The sequence below is a fragment of the Triturus cristatus genome, chromosome 7 (genome assembly GCF_964204655.1).
Source record: "Triturus cristatus chromosome 7, aTriCri1.1, whole genome shotgun sequence".
In the NCBI taxonomy this organism is placed as follows: domain Eukaryota; kingdom Metazoa; phylum Chordata; class Amphibia; order Caudata; family Salamandridae; genus Triturus; species Triturus cristatus.
The window spans coordinates 460624510-460636593 of NC_140590.1; the positions used below are offsets into that span (position 1 = coordinate 460624510).

At 44.4% G+C, this 12084-nt stretch overlaps 1 protein-coding gene across 1 annotated transcript in view; it reads left to right on the top strand.

Annotated features, from left to right (window-relative positions):
* FOXK2 (forkhead box K2) overlaps positions 1-12084 on the top strand; it is a 278943-nt gene that overhangs the window by 114655 nt on the left and 152204 nt on the right. Inside the window, exon 2 of the mRNA XM_085616785.1 lies at positions 3957-4151. Coding sequence (XP_085472911.1) covers positions 3957-4151 — 195 coding nt within the window. The remainder of the gene's footprint in view (positions 1-3956; positions 4152-12084) is intronic.

Below are 12084 nucleotides of genomic sequence, written 5' to 3' on the forward strand. Positions count from 1 at the left end.
AAGTAAGACCTTGTGTTTATCAGACTGTTTCTTCTTTTTAGATACGTGATCGGTAATAAAAACACAAGCAGTAGCTTTAAATGTCTCCCATAATAATTCCTGATGAATGTCAGGGTCCCTGTAAATATTTAAAAAAATACTTGGCAAAGAAGAGGAAAATGCAGAAATTAAGTCCAAATCATTAATCACGGAGTCCTGATCCATAATCAGATTGGAGAATGTTATGGGGTAATGGTTTGCTATCAAAAAGGTGATCAAGTCTAGTAAGTGAACCGTAAGATGGAGAGATAAGAGTATTCTTGTAATAAGGGGTTCAAATTCTCCAGGACTCAGTGAGAGTTCTCTATGCAATAATGGAGTGAAATTGTTAATACATTTTTTGGGGAATAGATTTAACGATTGACTGGCAGTCACGTAAGGGGACCATAATCTGGTAACAGGCACCCCCCAGAACAAAAAATTCTTCACATTGCAAACATTTTCAGGAAACACCAGCACAAATATTGTACTCTGCTTGGGTAGGGCCATACACATAAGAGGAGTAATATTAACAATACATTTGTCAACAGTCATCTACCCTCTGTCAGTTTACTGGCACACCATTGTATATTTTAATTTTTTATTACATAAAATAATCATACCCCTTTTCTTATGAGGTGTTTGAAAGACTAATACTGAATCCGCCCAACCATGTTTAAACCTTAACTCTCCGGGTTCATTAAGGTGGGTGTCTTGAAGGAGAATTAAATCTGGTTCATATTTGGCTAAGTGATGCAAAACTCACTGCCTTTTAATAGGATTAATAAATCTTTTGTCATTCCAAGTAACACTCTGAATTGTGCTCAAAACAATTATACAACAACAAAGAAATCTTCAGTATATGTAAAGTATTTTAATACAGTTGAACTTTGAGCAGAAAAACGATCCATGAAAATATAAGAAAGAAGACGAGGGTCTACACAGCTAAAACAAGAAAGGCGAGATGGAGAAAGGGAAAGAAATGTAAGAAAAATGGGAAAAAGGTCTAAGTGAAAGTTGGTGCATGTCAAATAAATGACTGAGGGAACATACCTTGTAAATGTGAACAAAAAGTTGGGATTGGTGACAGCACAAGGTAAAGATAAGACAGCAGGGGGGCACAGCATACTAACAATGGAGCGCAATTAAGACTTGTGTTGTGACACAAGGATGCTAAACAGAAACAACATGTAGAATGAAAGAAATAAGATTAGAACAGAATACCAACCATTAAGGGAATAAAACTATAGAAAAATTAAACCATAAAGGGAACAAATAAATTATCTTCTATGAACCAGCAAATTCCTCATCTTGTGGAAGGATCAGATTTATCCATAATAATAGGAGAATGACTTCTTAAAATGTTCTTAATTAGCAGGTTTATCATAAGTAATCATTTTATCACTGTATGTCACTTTGAAGAGGCATGGGTGGATCAAACTAAATAGATTACCCAGTGCATGAAGTTGAGGATGAAGATCAAGGAATTCTTTCCGTCTGGCCGCTGTTGCTGTGGAAGCGTCTTGAGAAATTTATCTTTTCTTTACTGGTGAAATAAATGTTCTTTAGTTTTGGCTCCATTGAGGACTCTCAACAAGTCAGTAAATTCTAGAAAGAAAATAGCGCCTCTAGGTTTGGGTAAAGAAGCGTTTGGCTATGGATGGTCAGCATTGTGGAAGTCAGTAGATTCATTGATTGAGGTAAGAAGGATGTAAAAAAGGAAATTTAATCATTGCCCTCAATTACTTCTGAAAGATTATAAATGTAGAGATTTACTTGATTTCTGGTGTCAAAATCTTCTGTTTGCAACTTTAGATGAGCCACTTTGTTCTCTCAAAAGACACACTTTTATTTGCTTTATCCTGGGCATCACTGATTATCTGTTCCATCAAAAAGACCTTTGCTTCTATGTTGGACCATTTGCTATCTAGGTCTTGAATAAGAGTGTTTGTTTCCGCTACAAATGGACTCAAAGCTCTTATTTTGTTGAGCAAAATGCCCAACAAAATAAATAAATGTGATTTCACAGTAGAGGGTGGGTCTTGGAGTAAGCTTTAAAGAAGATGTAGACAATGAGGGCAACTTGAAGTATTGGAAGGCATAAGCATCATAGAAGAAAGACTCTGCCGTTGAAATCCACAAGTCATCAGATTTGAAGGCACCACGGGACACAAACATAATTTGAGCTTCCTTGTTTTACCCATACAAAGTGAGCATATAACAAAGTGGAATTACCACTAGAAGTTAGGATCAAAACAACACACCCCTTGAGTTGCAAACTTAATCCAGTTATTGAGATATGTTAATGAGCACGATAAAAATGAACATAAACAAGCCTTATGCCGATAACAAGACCTCTCCATAGCCTTATTTGAAATTTGATTTGAAATTTCGAACGCATGCGCGAATGCCCAAGGGCATTTTGGCGCTAGCATGATCCTGACATTCAACCTTAAAAACCAGAAAAGGAAAGAAGTAAAACTAGAAAGACAACGAGGACAGCCAAGATTTTAAGTGCTTCCCAAAGATAACAAAATTGAACTGTCTTTTAAGATGCTTAGGCAATCTGTTCCAAAGTTGACAGGCGGAATAGGCAAAACTTCGGCCACCCCACAGAGCCTTCTTAATTCTTGGAGCAATGACTGAACTTAAAGGAGCAGATCGCAGCAGTCTATTTGGAAAGTGCCACCTGAATTTCCTTTTAAGGTACTCTGGTCCAGTTCCATGCAGAGCTTTATATGCCAAACATAATGCCTTAAAGGCAACTCTTTTTCTGACTGGAAGCTCAGTCAAGACACCAGAGATAGATTTGAACTTTGATAGGCCTTACACATGTATACCCGTAAATATGGAACAAGGATTAACGAACCTTCCTTATATGTGCATAAGACAGCAGCACCAATAGCCTTGTATGGCATCTATTCAAATAAATGCTGTGAAATAGTGTTATGGAGAGTCAAAATGAGAAATTCTGCTTCAAGTAATATCTGCAGTAAAACAAATTCAAGTCCTTCACAACCGCGACTCCACGTGCTGTGCAGAAACGATACTGTGTTACTGAAGCACTGAAATAAACTAATTTGGCCACATCAATAACTGAGTGAGGATATCAGGAGCATCCTCATTAAATGATTAAAACCGGCACAAGGAGCGCTGAAAAGGACATTCTGCTCACCTAAGCATGTTCATAAGGAGAGACGCTGCAAGAAATGCTTCTCTGTCTCATGTCACCAGCATTTTCTTCAAAGAAAACTCCAGCATGGAGCGCTCTGGTCTGGCAGCCATTTTGCCCCGCGGTCAAGCTGTGCCTTGCCTCCAGAGCGGCTCATTTTGAGCTCCTTTGTCAAACAGCATCTCAAGTCGGGTCAGAGCTAGGCATCTGGCTGGAGCCTTCCGTGGTTCGCCCATTTCTAGTGATCTGAGTGGGATACTGGCATAATTTCTCCACTTTTCTACCTTCACATGTGTGTCTGTTAGGGTAGTTTTGTGTGTGCACAGGTCTTGCAGTATGATGCCCATGTTGCCTGTGTGTACCTGTTTAGTTTGAATTGCTGCTGCTGGATCTGATTCTTTGGATGTGTCTATGTGCGTGCGCTGGCTTAGCTTTTACTGCCTCTTTCTGTACTATATGTTGTTATCCATGTCTGTAGCTCACACTGCTGCTGCTTGGACAATATCTGGTGTATTCATGTAAGCTACTCTTGCACGTCAAATGCTGTAGTGCAATCTGCTCTCTTCCTGAAGTTCTAAAACCTCTTTTCAAAGTAGATTAGCCAACACTATAGGCATTCTCTCTTCTTATTTTCCCGAACTGATTCAATTGTCCAACAGGGTTAACGAGTAAATAGTAATGTACAAGGCAATGTTTAATTGATACAACTGAGTAAAAAAAGCCTCTTCTGAAAGATTGACTTTAAACGTCATATTTTGTTTTTCAGATGTACTTTCAGGTTTCCCAGCACAAATATCAAGATAACATTCACAGCTTTGTCCAGTGAAAAGAAAGAAAAACAAGAAGCCCCGGAGTCTCCAGTCAAACCCGTTCAGCCTCAGATAGCTCCCCTAACAATCAACATTCCAGACAACATGGCACACCTCATCAGCCCTCTTCCTTCTCCCACAGGAACCATCAGGTATGGAATCGAGGAGGGTTTAGTGCTGCAAAACAAGGAAGAGTTGGAAGAAATATATGTCCCCTTGAGAGTTCATTGACAGGTGGTACAGCTTTGAGTTTAGCGGTTTGTAGTTACCTGCTATATTTATCTCTTCAAAGCAGTGGCGGGGTGTCTGGAATAAGACACTAACATTAGAAAACACAGAAAGGAAAGGTCTCATTTTAATTGTTTCTGCTCCTAGAAGTTACCCTTCAAGTTCATTTATGCTAAGTTTTTTATATTTTATTGACATTTCGAGTTTACATACACTTTTATTTACTGGGGCAAATGTTGTGATAAAATAAACAATTTGCAGAGGAAATACCTAATTGTTATGCCATGGTTTAAAAACCCTTATCCAAGTTCCTGTAAAATGAGCTGCGTTGTAATCATCATAAAAAGTTGTGTTGTAGGCTAGATTTTTGTGAGGTTAGTAAAGGATACAAATGAAAAAATATATTTAACCCCTTCGCCGCGGCGGGAATTCCGCCGCGGCGCGGGGGGGCAGCGCGGTGGCGCTGTGCTCATGACGGAGCCGCTCCGTCATGAGCCACGGTTGAGCTGTGCTCATGACGGAACGGTTCCGTCATGACTCCGCCCATTTGCGTTGTCCCCCCGCACAGGCGGGGAAACAGCGCCGCGTAGGCGGAGTGGCCGCCAACGGCCGTGACATGACGGAACCGTTCCGTCATGAGCACACGGCAACCGTGGCTCATGACGGAGCGGCTCCGTCATGAGCGGGGAAGGGGTTAAGCAAAAGAAGTTTTTTTGTTTACAACTTTGGATACAATTATGGCCTTCCACATCTTTAATGTATTAGTTGCAAAATTGTTCAGTTATAATATTCGAAATAGCAGCATCCAAAAGTTGTATCAGATCTGGGAAGTGGTCAGTGGATGACCGATCGATCTCTTTCTTGTTTACATGTAAATATATACTTGCTCTGAATTCTTAATTCTCTGCAGGAATATATCTAAAGGAATCCCAAATTATTGATTGAATTTGATATGGAATTAAGTTCATAACAGCCAAGATAGTGTGAGCGTCTTGTAAACAGCTGTGGTTAAACTTTTTTTAATAAATATTTTTATTGACAAAAGAAATCAACATAGAACACTCTATAATAAAGTGACATAGTGCATAAGTACCGTAACAACAGTAAATGACCTTTGCAGCCCAACATCTCTATCACAATACAGACCTTCAATCTTAACATCCTGACCAATAATATTACTAAGCCATATCTTCTTGTGTAGAGGGATCTGGAAACGGTTCACATAACATTCCTCTCATTTTATTCCATTCACCCCAGATCTTGGTCCATTTCTGGGGGCAACCCCTCCCTTCATACACCACCCTCTCCGTCAGCATGCACCAATCCATATCCGTTTCCCAATCCCAGAGTTTGGGTATAATGTCGCCCTGCCAGGTTCTGGCTATATTCCGTTTTGCAACAGTGTTACCAAGGGTGACCCAGATCCTTTCCTTAGCCGTCAGATCAGTTGCTTCCCATACATTCAAAAGTCAAAGTCCGGGGGGTGACCTCCATACTTTTTCCGCAAACTTCCCACATTTTTGCCGTCTCTTTAGTCCAATACAGCTGTATGTTTGGGCACTCCCCCCACTGATGGAGGTGCGTGCCAATTTGCCCACATCCCCGGGGGCACTTCAGGGAACCCAGAATGCCCATCCTAGCTAAAGCAACGCCAGTATAATAGACTCTGTGGAGGAGTTTAGGCTGGACCAATTTAAACCTGGAACGCACTGCGACCTCGCGCGGAGATGCCAACGCCTTTTGCCATTCCTCATCATGTAGATCTCTCACATCCTCCACCCATTTTGCACAGACCTTCCCTAGAGCATCCAGAGAGTTGTTTAAAAATTTCCTGTAGGTCAAGGAGATTACTCTTTCTTTTAAATAATCATCCAATAACCTATCCTCTAGGGGCGAGGCTGCCAGAAGGTCCGCTCCCATGGGGGCGGCCTTGTACAATGCCCTACGCCCCTGAAAATAACGAAAAGCTTCCCATGGCTTTAGTTCATTCTGATGCTGTAGCTCGCTGAATGGGACCACCCTGCCCTTGGCCCACAAGTCACCTACCTTTGAGAGAACTATGAGATCCCATTTCCAAAACCTGGGACCATGAACCAAAAGCTCTAGTCGGTTGGAGGCGAAGAGAGAGGTGACGAGGGTAATCTTATTCTTCCAACCCAAGGCGGCAGTCGCCGCGTGCCACAGCGCCACCGTGGTAGCAGTCGGTGTGTATACCGGGGCGTCTCCCCTCCCCCCCCCCCCCCTAGAAAGCTTGCTGGTAAGAGCCATTTGCCATATTGTACCTATCCATCCTATAAGCAGGTTTGTTAATCGACCCGTGCACCCAGTGATCAGTGACCGCTAATTGTGATGCCCAATAATAAATCCCGAGTATCTGGAGGGCAATCCCCCCATCATACTAGCTCTTTGTGAGCTTAGTCAAGGAGATACAAGGGTTTCCAGCATTCCAGAGCAGGGTCCTGACCTCCGATTCTACAGACTGAAAGTATTTAGACGGAACAGGAAAAGGCGTATTTTGTAATGTGTAGACAAATCGAGGCAGCGCCATCATTTTATATAAAGCCGCCCTGCCCAAGATTGTGAGGGGCAACGACTTCCAGTTCTGTACGTTGGCCTGCAGACGGCGACAGGTGGGACCAGATTATTATCATAAAAGACCGTCGAGTCCGTCGTGGCATAGATATCTAAATAGCGAAAGCCCTCCGTAACAATTCTGGCACCGCAGTGAGCGTGTAGCCTGATATCTCTCCCGGCTAGAATATAGATTGAGGATTTAACCCAATTTATGATGTAACCAGAATATTTCTGGAACAGGGTAAATATGTGGAGTATTCTGTGGATGGAGTGATAAGGTCGGGCCAGATATAATAAGATGTCTTCTGCATAAAGGGAAATTCTATCTTCCCAATCCGGCGTCCAGTTCAAGCCTCCAATGAGGGGGTCTTTTCTAATCCAGATTGCCAATGGCTCAAGGACCAAAGCAAATATCAAAGGTGAGAGTGGACACCCCTACCGCATCCCCCTATGCAGGGAGAAGGGTGCAGAGCTACCTCCAGTGACCGTTAATCTTGCCAGGGGCCCCGAATAAAGCAGCCGCACCCAGGACAAGAATTTCGGGCCAAAACCGTAATGTTCTAATGCCGCAAAGAGATCGGGCCATTCTATCAGATTAAACGCCATTTTGGCATCCAGGGACATAATTACAGCGTCCTCTTGTATAGTCTGGGCTGTACCTCACACTCTGTGAAGCCTCCGCAGATTGAGCGCCGCGTGCCTGCCCGGCATAAATCTGGATTGAACGGGATGAATTAATTTATGGAGCAAGGACGACAAACGCGTGCCCAGAATTTTTGCCAATATTTTTATTTCCGCATTTAATAATGATATTGACCGGTACGACCCACACTGATCTGGAGTTTTGCCCTGTTTGTGAATCACCACCACATCTGCCAGTCGTTGAGCCTCAGGAAGGCAGCCAGTAGCCACACTCTTCATACATATCTATTAAATAGGGGGCAATAGTAGATGTGTTGAGTTTCAACAGTTCAATTGGAAGACCACATGGTCCCATCGCCTTTCCGGATTGCAAGGCACCAATTGCCTTGGTAACCTCTTCTCTGGTCAAATCCAACTCAAGCTCCTCCACCTCTCTGTCTGCCAACACTGGGAGTCTTATGGTAGACAACAATTCCCCCTCTTCGACCCCTGAATATGCAATCTTGGAGGAGTATACTGCTTTAAAATACTCTGCAAACGCCCCTCCTATACTATTCCTGTCCGTGAGGCAGTCCCCGCCCTCCGTGACAATCCCAGAGACCTACCTGGAGGCCTGTTCACGTCTGTCCAGCCACGCCAAGAGCTTGCTTGCCTGGTCTCCAATCTCATAAACTCAGCACTGCGTGGCTCGATAGTAAGCCCTAGTCGCCTCTTCGGCGACATCTCTTTATTCCTTCTGTTTGAGAAGCAACTTATGTTTACGTTCAGGAGTCCCTGCAGTCACTAGATACTCTTCCAGTTGGGTTATTTCGCATTCTAGGGCCAGCTGTCTACGCTTTTCTTTTTTATGCCCAGCTACCATAGATACACCCTGGCCCCTGATCAGTTTTGTAAGCCTCCCACAACATGGAATCCACATTTTCTTTGAAATATTTTTCTGTTGTGTCAATTAGGCCCTCACGACCGTAGATCTGCGTGCATTAGGGTCACCTCCGAAGTCACAGAATCTATTATAATTCTATTGCCGTGCGGGGACCCCCTGTATGGCTTCCATGATGTCTTGGAGGGTTGGGGCACCTCCATCCGACTGCTTCTTCGCACCTGGCTCCACACGCTAGTCCTCCAGGCACTCTTCCTTGGATAGTGCAAACTTATCAAGCTTAGTTTGATGCGACTGCCGCGATCCCTTGCCCGCCGCCATAATGTTGTCTTTGATGCTGGTTCCACGCAGTGTCACCTCTGGTTGCCTCCGGCCAGGCCGTAACTAAAATGTAGGTTGCAGCTGCTCCGCAAATATGAGGAGGGCGCTCCCTTCCTCCACACGTGCCGGTCAAAAGCACTATGGGCCCCCGCAATTTTCAGGAGTAGTGGACCAGTAGAGTGGGCCAACTCCGTAGACCAGTTCCAAGAGGGGCAGCAACAGGGATAAAAAAAGGCGGTAAAAAATCCCCAGGGCCAAAAAATGCCCACTGCGAGGGAGAAAATACGAAGGAAAGCTCCCCTCTCTCTCGCCACATCCAGTGCTGGACGGGGGGCTCCAGTCAGGCACAGGCAGGCATCAACAGAACGCCACAAGTCTGTGTGCCCAGCACTACCCTTCTCCGGCTATACAGCCTGCAGACACTCGCCACAGTGCGCCGACCTCAGAGAAAGAAGATAAATAAGGCCTCTCACTTACTTCCTCAGAGGCAGTGCCAGTGCCCTCTTCACCGTTGCGGGAAGGCAATTTAGGAGAATAGAGGAGAGGTGCGGCAGGCGGCGTAGCGTGGAGGCCGCGCTCTAAGAGCAATGGCATAGCGTCAGCGGCTGTTTCACGCCAGCCGCGGCCTCCTTAATCTGTGCACCACAGTCTTCTCTGCCCCCGATGTCCTCGGGGGGGGGGCTGTATCACTGCCAGTTACTGCTGAGGGACGGCTGTTCGTAGAAAGCCGCAGGCGCCTCCCAGTCACGGCTGAGGCAATTTCCCCTCAGGGCCTTCCGTCGACACACTCGTTTACTAATCCTACCAACGCAGTGTACAGAGCTCCACTATTTCTTGTAATAAATTTGTATTTTTGATATATATATATATATATATATATATATATATATATATATATATATATATATATATATATATATATATATATATATGGGTCATGTTCGCTTTCTGTTTGTTTTCTCTTTTTCTCACTTTAATTTTTCTGATGTTATCTGTTAATAAAGTGTAATTTGTTGTAATTGTTCCATTGTATAAGATAATTATTTCTTGAACTAGTGTTAGGATTAAATAGTGATTGCCCCTGGTTCAGGAGCTTTTGGCCCGCCCCTATGGTTGGTAATATACAAACTCACTTGAGGCCCCGGCTTCATGGGGCGCTCTCCACTGGTACCGCCTCTGTGCCGAATTTGCACGCCGAGTAGCTGCCGGTCTGCCGCTTCCCGCTCCGGGGGTTTCAGGGTCTCAGAGCACAGAGTAAAACAATCCTGGGGTTATTTCGGATATTTTAGCGGATATACTCGGGGTTTTTAGGCTGGCGGGATGCGGAGCTCTATTCAAGCACCGCCAACTTATTTGCCGGTCGGCCATGCCCCCCGAAAGCAGACAATTCTTAATCATTTTATATCACTCGCACGTTCTCTTCTACATAATTCCTTGAAGTTCCAAGCTGCATGGAAGAAAGAGTGCTTTCCTTGCAAGAGTTAGTTTTGGCAGCTGTGTTTAGGATGTGCACTACATGCTCTGCCCATTTAACATGTATTGTGGCTCTTTAACCTCTTAGTCCTTTTATTAGGCCTCGCCTGGTGTAAGACTGCGCAGACATGCGCAGGCTCGCTGGCGAGATTTAATGTTTTGGTTAGATTTCTCTAGTGGGCTTTAAGCCCCGCCCATCCTTTCCATTGGCTGGCGTCACCGTTTATGCTAAACGGGGGCCAGCCATTGGAAAGGAGCGTCTCGTGACGTACACTTTTTGCTTTTAGAGCCGTCCCAGTTGGACTGGCTGCCCCGACTTACTGCTGGTGTAAAAGGTTTTCATACCTTTATGGGGCCAAACACATGGCCCCATAAAGATAAGAAACCAGTCATGCGAGCCAGTCCAACTGGGACGGCTCTAAAAGTTACCTCGAAAGTTACCTCGAAAGTTACCCCCCCTCGCGCCCCGTCTTCGTCACATCTGAAACAAAACAGCCTACAGCGACATTACTTTTAACTGGCAGAAACATAAACCCACCATCGTCCCGGTAGCATGGCGCAAGCGCAGATCGAGTTGTACTCGGAAACACAAGGCCGACAATCAGCGTGCGAGAGGTAGCATGTAACGCCTTGCCCCGGAAGCTGATCAATTGGCCTACCACCTAAGATGATCGCCTACCAGATAGATTTATACGACATGCACGGTCTAGTGTTTCTCAGTCCCTAAAGACAAGTTGCTGTTTGTGGCGCGCATGTGTGCGGTGGATCTGGGGCGCTGACAAGTCGCGCTTTGTTTTAAACTTTTGGATTGTGGTCTCAGCCTCTCTTCCCACTGCCACCATGAATACTGCCCTGTCCCGAGCCAACTCTCTCTTCGCTTTCTCCCTGAGCATCATGGCCGCCGTCACCTTCGGCTGCTTCATCACTACTGCTTTTAAGGAGAGGGTCGTACCGGTGGACATCCACGTATCCCGGGTCATGTTGTGAGTACCATTTCCTAGGCGCATCCTGGAGTAAAGGGTAGCTAGCTATTAAGCCCTTTTCACCTCCTGCACAAGCATCACCACTCTCCCCTTGCTTACATTCGTGACAGTCACATTAAACTTCTCACTCAAGCTCATTGGTATAAACTGAAAGTATTGACAGCTAACAGAGGTGATCACTACCCTGTATTTCTACCGCCTGTCTTTCTTTCGACCTCGTACTGCGGTCTTTAAGATCACTGTGCAGTATATTTCTACAATTGTATAGGTTTTTAGAGAGAGGTGTTAAGTGACTGCGAAAACCCCTGCCATTAGGCCGCAACTTTTATTAAGTTAAAGCCATTTGCTTTGCTATATAATACCATTAGCAAAGCAAATGGCTTTAACTTAATAAAAGGCGAGGCCTATTGCATTTTCAATGCTTGCTCCGCTTGCAAAGAGAAGTGAATAGACTTTTTCCGGATTTTCGTCCCCAGTGATCCCCTACCCAGTTTGGCATAGACTGGAGACGAACAGATTCTCCAAATATTGTTTGTCTCTGCTTATTTCCGAAGATGTCACACAGGTTGTGTGATAGCAGTTTTTGTGTGCCGAACAGGCCTTTCAGTATTATGTACTCTTCTACTTTTGTCTTTAAGGGCACTGTTGTACAGGCTGAACTTGTAGCCTTTTATGTTTGGTTTCAGCACTTAGTAGGGTTTTCTGTCTTTTGTAAAAAAGAAGCAAGAGAGGACTCAACAGAGTCAGAGGAAGTGTGGATTCGTATTTCCAGGAAGTCCCACTGGAAAGTTGACTGGCTGACAAGTAAGGGTTTGTCAATGTATAAGCTGGTTTGTACTGTTCAAGCCAGAGGAAACACAGAGGTGCGTAATATGTTTAACACTAACGTGCCCACAGAGGTGGCCTCCGACCTATGTCTGCTAGTCTTGGCATTGTAATGACTTCTCAGTCTAATAAAATTAGAAATCCTTGTTCCATGAATAT